Source organism: Oncorhynchus masou, chromosome 15 (assembly GCF_036934945.1).
Source record: "Oncorhynchus masou masou isolate Uvic2021 chromosome 15, UVic_Omas_1.1, whole genome shotgun sequence".
Taxonomy (NCBI): Eukaryota; Metazoa; Chordata; class Actinopteri; order Salmoniformes; family Salmonidae; genus Oncorhynchus; species Oncorhynchus masou.
The window spans coordinates 36,347,658-36,364,905 of NC_088226.1; the positions used below are offsets into that span (position 1 = coordinate 36,347,658).

The following is a 17,248-nucleotide window of genomic DNA, read 5'->3' on the forward strand; positions in this document are numbered from 1 at the left end:
AGGGCTCAGAACGCACCCTTGTGGGGCCCCAGTGTTGAGGATCAGCGGGGTGGAGATGTTGTTGCCTACCCTCACCACCTGGGGGCGGCCCGTCAGGAAATCCAGTACCCAGTTGCACAGGGCGGGGTCGAGACTCAGGGTCTCGAGCTTGATGACAAGCTTGGCGGGTACTATGGTGTTAAATGCCGAGCTGTAGTCGATGAACAGCATTCTCACATAGGTATTCCTCTTGTCCAGATGGGTTAGGGCAGTGTGCAGTGTGGTTGAGATTGTGTCATCTGTGGACCTATTTGGGCGGTAAGCAAATTGGAGTGGGTCTAGGGTGTCAGGTAGGGTGGAGGTGATATGGTCCTTGACTAGTCTCTCAAAGCACTTCATGATGACGGAAGTGAGTGATACGGGGCGGTAGTCGTTTAGCTCAGTTACCTTAGCTTTCTTGGGAACAGGAACGATGGTGGCCCTCTTGAAGCATGTGGGAACAGCAGACTGGTATAGGGATTGATTGAATATGTCCGTAAACACACCAGCCAGCTGGTCTGCGCATGCTCTGAGGGCGCGGCTGGGGATGCCGTCTGGGCCTGCAGCCTTGCGAGGGTTAACACGTTTAAATGTTTTACTCACCTCAGCTGCAGTGAAGGAGAGACCGCAATGTTTCCGTTGCAGGCCGTGTCAGTGGCACTGTATTGTCCTCAAAGCGGGCAAAAAAGTTATTAAGTCTGCCTGGGAGCAAGACATCCTGGTCCGTGACTGAGCTGGATTTATTCTTATAGTCCGTGATTGACTGTAGACCCTGCCACATACCTCGTGTCTGAGCCGTTGAATTGAGATTCTACTTTGTCTCTATACTGACGCTTAGCTTGTTTGATAGCCTTACGGAGGGAATAGCTGCACTGTTTGTATTCAGTCATATTACCAGTCACCTTGCCCTGATTAAAAGCAGTGGTTTGCGCTTTCAGTTTCACGCGAATGCTGCCATCAATCCACGGTTTCTGGTTAGAGAATGTTTTAATCGTTGCTATGGGAACGACATCTTCAACGCACGTTCTAATGAACTCGCACACCGAATCAGCGTATTCGTCAATGTTGTTGCCTGACGCAATACGAAACATGTCCCAGTCCACGTGATGGAAGCAGTCTTGGAGTGTGGAATCAGCTTGGTCGGACCAGCGTTGGACAGACCTCAGCGTGGGAGCTTCTTGTTTCAGTTTCTGTCTGTAGGCAGGGATCAGCAAAATGGAGTCGTGGTCAGCTTTTCCGAAAGGGGGGTGGGGCAGGGCCTTATATGCGTCGCGGAAGTTAGAATAACAGTGATCCAAGGTTTTTCCAGCCCTGGTGGCGCAATCGATATGCTGATACATTTTTTGGAGTCTTCTTTTCAGATTAGCCTTGTTAAAATCCCCAGCTACAATGAATGCAGCCTCAGGATGTATGGATTCCAGTTTGCAAAGAGTCAAATAAAGTTCGTTCAGAGCCATCGATGTGTCTGCTTGGGGGGGAATATATACGGCTGTGATTATAATCGAAGAGAATTCTCTTGGTAGATAATGCGGTCTGCATTTGATTGTGAGGAATTCTAAATCAGGTGAACAGAAGGATTTGAGTTCCTGTATGTTTTTGTGATCACACCACGTCTCGTTAGCCATAAGGCATACGCCCCCGCCCCTCTTCTTACCAGAAAGGTGTTTGTTTCTGTTGGCGCGATGCGTGGAGAAACCCGCTGGCTGCACCGCCACCGAGAGCGTCTCTCCAGTGAGCCATGTTTCCATGAAGCAAAGAACGTTACAGTCTCTGATGTCCCTCTGGAATGCTACCCTTGCTCGGATTTCATCAACCTTGTTGTCAAGAGACTGGACATTGGCGAGAAGAATGCTAGGAAGTGGGGCACGATGTGCCCGTCTACGTAGTCTGACCAGAAGACCGCCTCGTTTTCCTCTTTTATGAAGTCGTTTTTTTGGGTCGCCGGCTGGGATCCATTCCGTTGTCCTGGTTGAAAGGCAGAACACAGGATCCGCTTCGCGAAAGTCATATTCTTGGTCGTACTGATGGTGAGTTGACGCTGATCTTATATTCAGTAGTTTTTCTCGACTGTATGTAATGAAACCTAAGATGACCTGGGGTACTAATGTAAGAAATAACACGTAAAAAAATGTAAAAAACTGCACAGTTTCCTAGGAATGCGAAGCGAGGCGGCCATCTCTGTCGGCGCCGGAAGTTTTGTCAATGCCCTTGCTGATGGAATGGGTGTTATAGTCTTTACTATAACACCCATTAATGTTGTAAATGGCAGATTTTTTTATGGAATATCTATATAGGCGTACAGAGACCCATTATCATCAACCATAGCTCCTGTGTTCCAATGGCACGTTGTGTTAGCTAATCCAAGTCTATAATTTTAAAAGGCTAATTGATCATTAGAAAAACATTTTGAAATTATGTTAGCACAGCTGAAAACTGTTTGTCCTGATTAAAGAAGCAGTACAACTGTCCTTCTTTAGACTAGTTGAGTATCTGGAGCATCAGCATTTGTGGGTTCGTTTACAGGCTCAAAATGGCCAGAAACAAAGATCTTTCTTCTGAAACTCGTCAGTCTATTCTTGTTCTGAGAAATTAAGGCTAGTCCATATGAGAAATTGCCAAGAAACTGAAGTTCTCGTACAATGCTGTGTACTACTCCCTTCACAGAACAGTGCAAACTGACTCTAACTAGAATAGAAAGAGGAGTGGGAGGCCCCAGTGCACATCTGAGCAAGAGGACAAGTACATTAGTCTAGTTTGAGAAATAGATGCCTCACAAGTTCTCAACTGGCAGCTTCATTAAATAGTACCCACAAAACACCAGTCTCCCTCAACAGTGAAGACGCGACTCGAACAGCGAAGAGGGATGCTGGCCTCCAATTTTTGAAATGGACTGGATCTTTATATACACTATTCTTGCCTTGTAACTCCTACATAATCATTATTGAGTCTTAAAAGAGGCCTGGGTAAGGCCAACATATATTCATGTTCCAACTTAAGGTAATTTCTTTTCAATTATGATTTAATATAAAGTATAAATATCAAATATATGTCAACAGTCCTTCCTCAAAAGTACCCTTCTATGGATAAAATGCGGAGGAAATCCCCTAAATCATGGTCTAGTTTCGTGAGGAATCACCCAGCAGTTATATTGCTGTCAGTATTACTACTAGCATCCCATCCACAGCCAAGACACTCAGTGAAAACTCTTTCTGTAAGTCTCTCCAGTGATCCTCTCTTTATTTTTGTTTGCCTTGGATTAGCACATCAGTCCATAGAGGATACATGATAACTGTTACTTTGAAAAGCCTCCAATTATCAATCATACTTTAAAAGGTACAATATGCAGAAATTGCTCAGCCATTTCCTGGTTGCTAAAATTCTAATAGTTCACATAATTTCAGTTTATGTGACAAAACAATCAGTCATTGTGTAGAGAGTCATCGCACCATCTAAACCGCTGTGAAATATATTTCCCATAACCAAAAATATGGTATTTTCAGCTGTTTGAAGCTTGTGTACAAAACCAAAAGTAAAAGACGCAAAAACTTAAGAACAGGAAGTATGAATATCGCGCACATAGAACATATCTACTGCTTCTTAGACTTGCATTCAATGAGTGACAGATCTATAACTCATATTTATATGTGCATTTGATCACACTTTTGCAGGAGAACTTTCCTGCAATGCAGGACATTTTAAACATGTAGTGTATTTGAGGTTTTAAAAAAGGCTTCTGTAGTTTATCATTTCCACTTTCCGACATGATTTTCCCTTACAAAAAATGTATCAACCCCTACATACATAAGTGTCCATTAATTATAATCCACTTAATAATGAACATTTTCTGTTGCTGCAGGATTATTTTCCCACTGTAGCAAACTGGCTCAAATTAAGATCCTACATCTGTATCCTGTTTGAGAGAGCCAAGCTCACTTGTTTGCAAGTTAGCTCCTTACTCCACACCTCTGTGGATGTGTGCATTTGTGTAAGTTTGTTATGAATGCGTGGGATGGGACAAAAGCTACCACATAACATACCAGGTTTAATGTAATCAAAGTCACGTTTTACAAGTACTGTACTAGAGTTTTCAGTTCCAACTCTGGAATTTAAAAGTATTCAGCACATTTGTTTTCCCCCCCCTTTCTTCATTTATATGTTGGGTCGAAAAGAACATGAAGTGGAATCATACCATGCTTTTCCTCCATGGTTGTTTTGCCATGACAAAGAGTTTATCTTAATCCCAGAACTGGTTTGAGGCATAATACTTCACACTCATCCAGACAATGTAACATGATATCACCATCCTCTCAAAGCTTTGCTATTAGCGATTTGGAGTTAAAAGAAAACTTTTTTTTGTTGCCTCCTTTGGTTTGAAATTGTCTAGGCCTCTTACATAAATACAGTATCCACCTACCCAAATCTAACTGTACATTAAACCGCATGATATCACTTCTCAAAGTTATTTGTGTGTCTGTAACATCCCTCTCTCTCTCTCTCTCTCTATAACAGGGTCCTCCTGGTCCCCCTGGTCTACCTGGTCCTGCTGGGAAGAGAGGAGCTCGGGTGAGTACTGCAAACCATGTCACACCTGTGGTCATGTGATGCCATTGTGCTTCCACCCCTCCTTGAGGTGACACTGTAAACGGATTGAAAGGAGATCCCTTTCCCCAGATTTGTTTTAACCCTAGCAGTCTCGTACAGTGATATATGGTGCTATGAAAAGTGTTTTTTAGAGGATCTTACAAGGTCATGCTGGCTTTTGAAAAGGATTCTTCAGAGTTTTATTTCAGGACAGGTCATGAAGTGGCTAATTCTGGTCCTCCGTAAGTTGGGGTCAGGTTTATTGACCTGATGAGGCACGTTCATACCTGAGAGCACTGATACACACAACACTGACGCACACTTTGTGACTGAAATCACTTACACGTACACTTTTCAAAGCACTCTCACTCCATCAACACACACAACAGACATAGCAATGACACACGGTCTGCGAGTCGATACACTTCTCAATGCACTTCATCACCATTAATCCACAGACACAAGCTAGACACAAGCCAGTTGTCAAGACCAGTGACCCAGCACCATTACAGAGCTCCTGACATTCCAAAAAGAACCAGGGATGAGCTGTAATGGTGCGTGGGAATGAGATGAGTCCTGTGAGAGGATAATGCATGCATGTTTACTTTACTGTAGGGTTGGGCGGTATAAAGATTTTCATATCGTCATACTGTCCTTCTCTCATTCTGGGATTTATAGTAGCCGGCTTAGTACACAAGGGGGCCTAGCACAAGTACTAGCGGATTTCCATAGTATTAGCTAAATATGCTAACGAGCACAATCTAAAATAAACGAATTGCAAAGACAGGCAATCCAGCTCATAAAGTTCTACATCTATAGGTAGCAGGTACAGAATGCATTTTTTGGGGTGGGTTTGGACATTTACAACCAAATGTGAATGAGAGATATAGTGCAAATGAACAATGTTTGGATGCATGGTGGTCTGAAGGAAAAACAGCACTGACTCTGGAGCAGCATGTATACATGCTGTGTCTGTGTGGTGTCTGGAGTCACTAGGGCAACGGGGCCTGCTTTCTCTGCTCTGAGAAGAGGGGCAGAGGAGCAGACTCAGGGGCCGAGAACCGAAATTATATATTTTTTTTTATGATATCAAGATAGCAGTGGCAGCTGTACAGATAACTCATCCAAAGCCCTTTGACTTCTCAAACATGGCAGAAAGCTAAGAATCTACGATGCCCCGTCTCCTCATTAATTCAGCCACATACCTAGCTAACTAGCAAGTTAAACCAAATACACATCTGGACTCACCGGCTCCCGCTTTCTCCCATTGTGCTCTTTACAAGCAAACGTGACTCGCTCAACTGTTCTGGGGTCTAGGGAACTACGCTTAGCTTCACAATGTAAAATAATCTGACAAGTGAAATGAAGAACGTTATCTCTTTTGTCTCCCAACGTACTGCACAATTTGGCTGCATGTATTCACTTAAATTGGCTACAAATATTACAATTTATTGAAAAACTTCAAAGAAATAGTTTAAACCGTATTGAAAGTATTGAAAAACCATCCTGTGGCTATTTCCAAATACCCCAGTATACAGTATACAGTATACTGTAGTATAGTATAAGCCTTCTTTACTGGCTCTTGGAGCATCAAGAAATCAGCTCCTGCTGCTACAGCAGTAGAGTGCTGTTCAGTGCTGTTCAATGCTGTTCAGTGTTGTTCAGTGCATGTCTCTGTTCTGATGTTGTGGAGACTAAACTGTACCATAGTAGAGTTTGATCTCTGAAAGCTACCCTCTGATCACTGACCACACTGAGATCATTTAAATCAAATCACATCCAATTGTGTTGGTCACATGCACCGAATGCAAAAGGTGTAGTCTTTACCGTGAAATGCTTCAAAAAAGTGTGTTTTGTGTGTGAGCATATGTAGTGTGTGTGTGTGTGTGTGTGTGTGTGTGTGTGTGTGTGAGTGTCTAATGAGTGTGCATAGAGCCAGTGCAAGAGAATCACTGCAAAAAAACAAACAAAAAAACGGACTAATGTAAATAGTCCAGGTGGTCATTTTAAGAACTGTTCAGCAGTCTTATGGCTTGGGGGTAGATGCTGTTCAGGAGCTATTTGGTCCCAGACTTGGCACTCTGGTACTGCTTTCTGTGTGGTAGCAGAGAGAACAGTCTATGACTTGGGTGGCTGGAGTCTTTAAAAAAAAATGTCGGGCCTTCCTCTGGTATCGAGGTCCTGGATGGCAGGGAGTTTGGCCCCAGAGATGTACTGGGCCAAATGTACTACCCTCTGTACTGCCTTTTGGTTGGATACCAAGCAGTTGCCATACCAAGCAGTGATGCAGCCAGTCAAGATTTTTTATTTATTCTGCCGGGGCGGCAGGGTAGCCTATTGGTTAGAGCGTTGGACTAGTAACTGGAAGGTTGACAAGGTACAAATCTGTCGTTCTGCCCCTGAACAGTTAACCCACTGTTCATAGGCCGTCTTTGAAAATAAGAATTTGTTCTTAACTGACTTGCCTAGTTAAATAAAGGTTAAAAAAAATCACCTTAATTGGCCTACCTGGTTAAATAGAGAACAAGCTTTCATTTACAACTGCGACCTGGCCAAGATAAAGCAAAGCAGTGCGGCAAAAACAACAACACAGAGTTACAAACAAAAGTACAGTCAATAACACAATAGATTTTTCTATGTACAGTGTGTGCAAATGTAGAAGAGTAGGGAGGTAAGGCAATAAATAGGCCATAGAGGCAGAAAAATTACAATTTAGCATTAACACTGGAGTGATAGATGTGCGGATGATGATGTGCAACTAGAGATACTGGGGTGCAAAAGAGGATAAGAGCAAGAGGACAAATAACAATATGGGGATGAGGTAGTTGGGTGTGCTATTTATAGATTGGCTGTGTACAGGTACAGTGATCGGTAAGCTGCTCTGACAGCTGATGCTTAAAGTTAGAGAGGGAGATGTAAGACTCCAGCTTCAGTGATTTTTGCAGTTCGTTCTAGTCATTGGTGCAGCTGTAGAAATTTTTAGAGCATCTTCAACATCACTAGACATGTTTTGCTCTTAATGTTCTGGCATTTCTGAACATTCTGCTATAGGGAATGATGGGACTCCCGATGACGGCCGGTTGTGATACAGCCTGGAATCGAACCAGGGTCTGTAGTGACGCTTCTAGCACTGAGATGCAGTGCCTATCACAGTTAGCCAGCTATACTCAGGAAGACCACAGGTGCACCTCTCTCTGTTTTTATCTTTGTAAAGTCTTCCTTATAACACATCAAGCCTCTTGGTTACGCGTGTTTAGTGTGTGTCAGACAGACAGGGACCCTCCAGCAGCCAGCCAGACAGGCAGTAAAAATTGTCTACAGGTAAACTACTGTATAATGGTAAACCCTCGTGGGACCCAACCGTGGAGACATATGGTTTACATACTGTGCGGTGACCCATAGAGGCATAGACAGAGGGAGGCTTTGTTATGGGGTGGAAAATGACTGTAATGGGGGGTTGTGTCTGTGTGGGCTGTGAACTCTGCTGCCTCAGCAAGATACAAACCTCCAGACCTCACTGTACTGTACTCACCTGTATTGTACCTTAGCTAAATCCCACACTCCACAGGTGGCAGCATTTTATACACACAGAACAGACCCCCACTTTAAAACAAATCTGCTCTGGGAGATAGGAGAGAAGGAAGCGATAGAGAAAGCGACTGAGAGATGAAAGCTATAGAGAGAGATAGGAGGAGGGTGGGAGGAGAGAGTTGCAGCGATAGAGGGGGAGAGAGCGAGACGGGTAGTTAGATAAATGGGGAGAGGAGGGAGGGAGGGAGGCAGAGGGGTGAGAGATCCTTTGTTATGGGGTTTTACTGGAGTCGTGGAAAGTAGAGCGCCGGGGGGGGAGGGGCTGGTTGGTAGACCAAGACTGTGACACCACAACACAACCCAGTGTCAAGAGGACACACAGACACCTTTAAAACTAGGCGTGGCTCATCATTACCCCTACGTTAAGTCTCTGTGATCTCCTGATCACAGCCATTTATGGTGACTGATTACTGTTATGGGAGAGAGCAGAGTCTTACCTCATAGCTTTAGTTTGTAGTGGGTGTTATAGAGAGAATGCAGGTTAAGCCAGGCAACAGCAGGGGTGCAGGTGTGTGTGTGTGTGTGTGTGTGTGTGTGTGTGTGTGTGTGTGTGTGTGTGTGTGTGTGTGTGTGTGTGTGTGTGTGTACATGAGCATGCACGTGTGGTTGTTCCCACGTGTGAGTTGTACTCAAAGTGAGTGCATGTATGTTATAAGGTGTTCCCTTGAAAGTGCACTCTTGGACGGTTTAAAGGTAGGACATAGTTTGGCACATGAAGACAAATGTGACATAAAATATGTGTAATACTCAGAAAAAGTCTCACTATATCTCATCACATCCTACAATCACTGACTCATTCAGCAGATGTATCTACCTTTAATTTTGTGGCTAAAAGATGGGAACTGTTGCTGACATACAGTATGACTAATTCACTGTACTGTTTACACCTTCTGTAGAGAACCATCCACTTAGCAATAATGCTATGCTGTCGTTGTGATGTAGTAGATCTACTGTAAATGAATCTCTCTCTATCTCTTGCTGTCTCTCTAGGGTCGTACTGGTCCACATGGAAACCCCGGCCTGCCTGGTCTTCCTGGTCCCAAGGTGAGTGCTCTAATCCTGGGTTGGGGGGCACAGACATCCCCCTTGAGCTCCAGAGAGAGTCTTGTTAATGTTGTGGGATGTGGAGGCCCCCAGGGGTCAGCCAGGACCAGTTTTATTGTCAGGGCCCTGGCTGTAATGTTCAATGTCATACTCTGACTCCCAGACTCCTTTGCTCCAGAAAAGGGTAAGGTCTAATCCTAGTGGGAGGGAAGCAGTACCTAACTAGCCTCGGAAATCCCAGACCTAGGGAAGCAACAGCACTAGGTCTGGGATTAATTACAGATTCTCAAAAAGGGACAAAAATTGTTCTGGGGAGGGTCCTCTTCAGACAGAAGACTACAGACAGAACGCTCTCAACAAATCACAAGGCAGACATGCCAGAACGTCGTAATGCGAAAACTAAGTTTGCCGACAAAATGTTAGCATTGGTTTTTAGCAAAGGTAGTTAATGCAAACTATCCCCTTGGGAAATGCACTCCTTAAAAATATCTTCAGTGATCTTCATCTTGATAGCTACAATTTTGTGTCCGGGGATGTTTACGCTTGGGCATCGAGCGGTTAGTGCAGTGACGTAGGAAAGACGGATGTCCCAACTCTGCCCTTTCCTCAACACTGTAAAAATAGAAAGACTCAAAACACCATGTAATGAAACCGTGGAAAGTGGTGCACCTAACCTGAGATCTGGTGGTGGAATGTAAAACCCCAATGTAAGTGTTATGATACACAGACAGTGTTTTAAAACAATACAAGTACTCTAAAAGACCCAAAGTGCTTTTTCAATCTGAATATTAGTGTTTTCAAGAAAGTGTTGTAAAAAAACTTGGGGTTTCTCGGGGCATGTAAAAGGTGGGACAGGCGGAAGCTGTAATTGAACCCCACTTCCTATCTTGCAACGTGGCTCTGTTTTTAGAGGATTGTGGGTAATTCAACAATTTCTACACATTGTTATATGCATGTTTGAAGAAAGACAAGTATACTTCTACATTAGTATTACGCAGCTTGTTGTACCACGAGGTGTAATGGTGAACAATTATCAAAATCTTCAGGCAAAAGGACATCAGTGATGAGACAACCCATTCCCACATATCCAACTTTTAATGACAGAGGCAAGTACGGAATCCTGCAATACTTGCAGTAAAACCTCTAGTTACTACTGTGCTCAACAATGCCTGCCAAAATGGATTAAACTGGCAAATGATCAGATACATAAATCAATGTTAAACATTAAAGTACTCCAGAAGAAGTGATCTAATTTTGCAATAGACAGGATTTGAAACACCACAGTAGTTTTAGAGGAAACAACACCAAAAGGAGAAGGTATCTAATTCTGCACTAAACAGAACTCTAAACATTATACTTTTCCATTAGCGCTCTCAGGCCCTGGCAAGGTGTTGCGTAACACTTGACTAAATGACGTTACGACACACCATGTAATGTTTCAAAACATCTCAGGACGATGTGTTTCAATACTCTAGTAAAGTTGAGGTTGTCTCCTATGCATTGGTGGCAGCTCAGTTGCCACTAGTTTTGGTGTTACAAAGCACTTTTAACAGTGTATTCCAAACTGATGTTGTACACGTACAGAAGTTTTAAGCTGGTACATTGTGGGAGGCAACCCGTCTGTCTAGAGAGACTAGTATCTTACTCATCTTGGGGTCAAAGTTATGATTTTTGTTTAACTTCTGAGGAATAGTACTTCATTTCATATTTGTTCATTATGGTTGGCAATTTCAATGAATGGTAAGCAACATTACTCTGCCACAGAGTGGGTGGTAGGTGCTCAATATTAAGATAAAAACGTATATTCTATGGTGCTCAGATCAACATGAGTTTGGAAGGGATAGACTCTTCTCAGGCTCCCGATGTGGCGCAGCTGTCTAAGGCACTGCATCTCAGTGCAAGAGGCGTCACTACAGTCCCTGGTTTGAATCCAGGCTGCATTGGGAGTCCCAATTGGCCCAGTGTCTTCCGGGTTTGGCTGGGGTAGGCCGTCATTGAAATAAGAATTTGTTCTCAACTGACTTGTCTAGTTAAATAAAGATTACTTTTCCCAGCTATTGCCGTGGTGAATAGCAGCAGCAGAGTTTTTGGTTGGAAAGTGCCCCGTGGGCATGACAGAGGCCTTTGATTGGTTGTTATTTGCTGATGGAGGAGGGGAAAATACCTGTGTCTGTCATTTGATTGAGTGGGCAGTTAAGGGGGAGGGGCAGGATGGGAAAAGAAGGGATGGTGGTTAAATAGATGCATGTAAAAAACTGCTGTTGGTGAGGAGGAAGGAGTGTTGATTCATTTCATCTTGAAAGAGAAGGATACACATGTATTTTCCGAAAGAAAAAGATAACCTTGCTGTAATGTGAAGTCTCTGACATTTAATGCAAGGGGTTGACTTGACCTCTGTCCTGAACTGGTGGGTTCTTAGTAACATTACATTGACTGGCTCAAGTTCACTCATACCGAATGAGGCTTAGATGAGCAGAAATATAACATGAATACTAACAGTGATAGCATTGCATTAAAGACTGACATGGATGATGTTTTAGTGATGGTAGCTTGATGTACCGGCTCTGTTGATAACTAATGTACGAACAATTCTGAACCCTCTGATTGTAGATCTGTGCCTTCAGGGCAGTTTCCATATTTTGAAATCAAATTTAAATGTGGAGAATTGACTGCATATGCAAGACGTTGATATGTTTAAGACAATTCACCGTCGAAAATTCCCCGTCTACACTGAATTCGAGGTGCTCCTGTAGCAAATGCTCTTCTCAGAAAACCTCTTTCCTGAAAAGTGGTAGAGTTGTTGTGATTCTGATAGAGAATATTATGACATGGAGATCTGACAGCCATTTCCATAGAAACGGCAACATTGGGGCCAACCAGATCAGATCACACACCCTATATGTTCTGAAACATACAGTATGTGATTATACTGTTATCTCTCTAAAGAACTAGCCAATTTCATACCATATTTAATACTCCCATAACTTGCAGTGTGAGCAATGATGACATTTTATCTTCAATGTATACAAAATATAGAAAAACAGAAAACACTGGACAACTCTAACAGTTAATTTGGCATCGGGTCAAAAGCCCGATAAGCATCATTGCTCAATAGCACTGTGATTGTGGGTTAGGGCTTTTAAGTTCACCCCTCAGTCTACACTACCGGTCAAAAGTTTGGGGTCACTTAGAAATGTCCTTGTTTTTTAAAGAAAAGCACATTTTTTGGCCATTAAAATAACATAAAATTGATCAGAAATACAGTGTATTTACAATTTAATGTTGTAAATGACAATTATAGCTGGAAACGGCTGATTATTTAATGGAATATCTACATAGGAGTACAGAGGCCCATTATCAGCAACCGTCACTCCTGTGTTCCAATGGCTCGTTGTGTTAGCTAATTCAAGTTTATCATTTTAAAAGGCTAATTGATCATTGGAAAACCATTTTGCAGCACAGCTGAAAACTGTTTGAACTGATTAAAGACTAGTTGAGTATCTGGAGCATCAGCATTTGTGGGTTCGATTACAGGCTCAGAATGGCCAGAAACATAGACCTTTCTCCTGAAACTCGTCAGTCTATTCTTGTTCTGAGAAATGAAGGCTATTCCATTCGAGAAATTGCCAAGAAACAGAAGATCGTGTACAATGCTGTATACTACTCCCTTCACAGAATAGCGCAAACTGGCTCTAACCAGAATAGAAAGAGGAGTGGGAGGCCCCGGTGGACAACTGAGCAAGAGGACAAGTACAATAGAGTGTCTCATTTGAGAAACAGACACCTTACAAGTCCTCAACTGGCAGCTTCATTAAATAGTACCCGCAAAACACCAATCTCAACATCAACATTGAACAGGCGACTCAGGGATGCTGGCCTTGGATAGAGTTCCTCTGTCCAGTGTCTGTGTTCTTTTGCCTATCTTAACCTTTTATTTTTATTGGCCAGTCTGAGATATGTCTTTTTCTTTGCATCTCTGGACAGAGGAACAAAAGGTACCCAATTGTCATACTTGAGTAAAAGTACAGATAATAGAAAATGACTCAAGTAAAAGTGAAAGTCAACCAGGAAAATACTGAGTAAATGTAACTGCTAATGTAACTGCTAAAATCTACTTAAATTAAATCTACTTATATTAAAACTTGTTAAGCCTATGGGTTCCCCTACAGGCACTCCCCCCCCCCCCCGTTCAGCTGAAACGGTGGAGCAGGGAATGCAATATTAGAAATATTTAACATCCACACATTAACAAGTCCAATACCTCAAATGAAAGCTAAACACCTTGTTCATCTACCCAGCGTGTCAGATTTTTTAAATGTTTTACGGCGAAAACACAGCATATATTTACGTTAGACCACCACCAAATCAAAGAAAAAATGTAGCCATTTTGTACAACAAAAGATAAAATGACAAAAAAATTTTTTTACTAACCTCTTGAAAATCTTCATCAGATGACAGTCATATGACATGTTACACAGTACATTTATGTTTTGTTCGATAATATGCATTTTATATCCATAAATCTTGGTTTACATTGACGCCACGTTCAGAAAATTCTCCAAAATGTCCGGAGGAATTATAGAAAGCTACGCCAGATAACAGAAATACTCATCATAAACTTTGACTAAAGATACATGTTCTACATATAATTAAAAATATACACTGGTTCTTAATGCAACCGCTGTGTCACGTTTTTTTTAACGTTACGGAAAAAGCCTAACGTTGCAATAATCTGAGACTGCGCTCAGACGTAACAATATTTCTCCGCTATGTTGGAGTCAACAGAAATACAAAATTACAACATAAATATTCCCTTACCTTTGATGATCTTCCATCAGAATGTAGTGCAAGGAGTCCTAGTTCAACAATAAATCGTTTTGTTTCATAGTGTCCATGTAGCAGCATTTGCTACCACTTTCAGCTCAAATGCCCAAAACATGACTTCTGGTCCAGGATAACTTTGCATGAAAACTTCCAAATTACATATTACAGGTCGACGAAACTGGTCAAACTAAGTGCAGAATCAATCTTCAGGATGTTATGATCATACAGATCGAATAGCATTGCAACCGGGCCATCCATGTTCATCTGGGGCTGATTGGAACAGCCGAATCACTCGAACGCATACGCGCCTTCAAGCACCTGAATCTTTTGCGACACTTTAGTACTTTCCTTCCCATTAGGTCAAAGTTAACAGCAAATTCTCCATTACACTTTCTACTGAATAAGGACATCTAGTGGAAGACATAGGAAGTGTTTCCAGATGCATAACTTGTTGGGAAGTGAGGGGGTGATGACGTCAAAGTTGCCCCAACTTTCAGGATTTCAAAACTAGTTTGGAAGATTGCCTGTCCTGTGAGTTCTGTTATACTCACAGACATAATTCAAACGGTTTTAGAAACATCAGAGTGTTTTCTATCCAATATTAATCATAATATGCATATATTAGCAATTTAGGACAGATTTTGATGCAGTTCACTATGGGCACGCAATTCATTCAAAGGGGAAATACTGCCCCCTATCTCTAACAGGTTTAACCAAACCAGACTGCACCATTTTCTTGTTTTTTTTTTAATTTATGGATAGCCATGGGCACTCCAACACACATAATTTACAAATGAGTACTTTTGTGTGTCAGGAAAAATGTATGGAGTTAAAAGTACATCATTTAAAATTAGGAATGTAGTGACGTAAAAGTAAAAGTTGTAAACAATATAAATAGTAAAGTACACCACCGCTATTTGTCATATATTTTTCAACTGTGCTGTTTAAAAAAAAGTTCTGAACCTTTCTATTCTCATAGGTTCTACAGATTGTAAATAAGCAAAAATATTTATCCATAAGAGTATTATTATATTATTGATCGATTGACTATGACTTTTCAAATCACCCAGCAGTGCTATTTGCAGAGATAGCTTCAGGTAAATGTTGCAATTCTTCAGCCATTCCTGAACCTGCGACCAAATACAAAATACATATGGACACTACCAAAACAAATGATTTAATAAATATGTCTCTTTCAGCAAAATCTGCAGAGCTGGGATGGTTGTATCCCTATATATCCGAATGGAAAAAAAATATGGGCTGGCGCACACCCAGAGATAATAATTTCATGTAGAGGTGCTGACTAACGGCGAATAAACTATAAGCTATAAAAATAGACAGTCACACACTCCATATACAGTTGAAATTGGAGGTTTACATACACCTTAGCCAACTACATTTAAACTCAGTTTTTCATCATTCCTGACATTTAATCGTTGTAAGTATTCCCTGTTTTAGGTCAGTTAGGATCATCACTTTATTTTAAGAATGTGTAATGTCAGAATAATAGTAGAGAGAATGATTTATTTCAGCTTTTATTTCTTTCATCACATTCTCAGTGGGTCAGAAGTTTACATACACTCAATTAGTATTTGGTAGCATTGCTTTTAAATTGTTAAACCTGAGTCAAACTCTTCCGGTAGCCACAAGCTTCCCACAATAAGTTGGGTGAATTTTGGCCCATTCCTCCTGACAGAGGTGGTGTAACGGAGTCAGGTTTGTCGACCTCCTTGCTTGCACCCGCTTTTTCAGTTCTGCCCACACATTTTCTATGGGATTGAGGTCAGGGCTTTGTGATGGCCACTCCAATACCTTGACTTTGTTGTCCTCAAGCCATTTTTCCACAATGTTGGAAGTATGCTTGTGGTCATTGTCCATTGGGAAGACCAATTTGCGACCAAGCTTTAACTTCCTGACTGATGTCTGAGATGTTGCTTCAATGTATCCACATAATTTTCCATCTTCATGATGCCATCTATTTTGTGAAGTGCACCAGTCCCTCCTGCAGCAAAGCACCCCCATAACAGGATGCTGTCATCCCTCTGCTTCACGGTTGGGATGGTGTTCTTCGGGTTGCAAGCCTCCCCCTTTTTCCTCCAAACATAACGATGGTCATTATGGCCAAACAGTTCTATTTTTGTTTCATCAGACCAGAGGACATTTCTCCAAAAACTACGATCTTTGGCACCATGTGCCGTTGCAAACCGTAGTCTGGCTTTTTTTATGGCGGTTTTGGAGCAGTGTCTTCTTCCTTGCTGAGCGGCCTTTCAGGATATGTCGATATAGGACTCAATTGAATGTGGATATAGATACTTTTGTACCTGTTTTCTCCATCTTCACAAGGTCCTTTGCTGTTGTTCTGGGATTGATTTGCACTTTTGGCAACAAAGTACGTTCATCTCTAGGAGACAGAACACGTCGCCTTTCTGAGTGGTATGACGGCTGCATCGTCCCATTGTGTTTATACTTGCGTTCTATTGTTTGTACAGATGAACATGGTAGCTTCAGGCATTTGAAAATTACTCCCAAGGATGAACCAGAATTGCGGAGGTCTACAATTTTTTTATGGGGTCTTAGCTGATTTCTTTTGATTTTCCCATGATGTCAAGCAAAGAGGTACTGAGTTTGAAGTTAGACCTTGAAATACATCCACAGGTACCCCTCCAATTGACCCAAATTATGTAAATTAGTCTATCAGAAGCTTCTAAAGCCATTACATAATTTTCTGAAATTTTCCAAGCTGTTTAAAGGCACAGTCAACTTAGTGCGTGTAAACTTCTGACCCACTGGAATTGTGAATTATACGTGAAGTAATCCGTTGGAAAAATTAAAGTAGATGACCTAACCGACTTCCCAAATAAGTAATGTGTTAACAAGAAGTTTGTGGAGTGGTTGAAACATTTGTTTTAATTTCTCCAATTTAGGTGTATGTAAACTTCCGACTTCAACTGTATCATCTCCCAGTAATTTATTAGGTGATTTACACAATAAATTACTAGGTGTTTATATATGGAGAGTGCGACTCTTTATTTTCATAAGCTTATTGTATATGCCCATATACAGTATAACATTCTATTGGTTGCAAGATTTTTGTATAATAATTTAAATTGAAAAACTCTTAAGTTTTGAATCGGGCATTGTTTTGTGTATCAGTTCATAAACCATGTGCCATGAAATTGGTACATCAAAA

General features: G+C 41.7%; 1 protein-coding gene across 2 annotated transcripts in view; it reads left to right on the forward strand.

Moving 5' to 3' along the window:
- The window catches only part of LOC135556192 (collagen alpha-1(XXIV) chain-like), a 205,384-nt gene that overhangs the window by 58,330 nt on the left and 129,806 nt on the right, over positions 1 to 17,248 (forward strand). For both annotated transcript variants that reach the window (XM_064989185.1, XM_064989186.1), the window contains exons 4-5: positions 4,528 to 4,581; positions 9,181 to 9,234. In XM_064989185.1, coding sequence (XP_064845257.1) covers positions 4,528 to 4,581; positions 9,181 to 9,234 — 108 coding nt within the window. The remainder of the gene's footprint in view (positions 1 to 4,527; positions 4,582 to 9,180; positions 9,235 to 17,248) is intronic.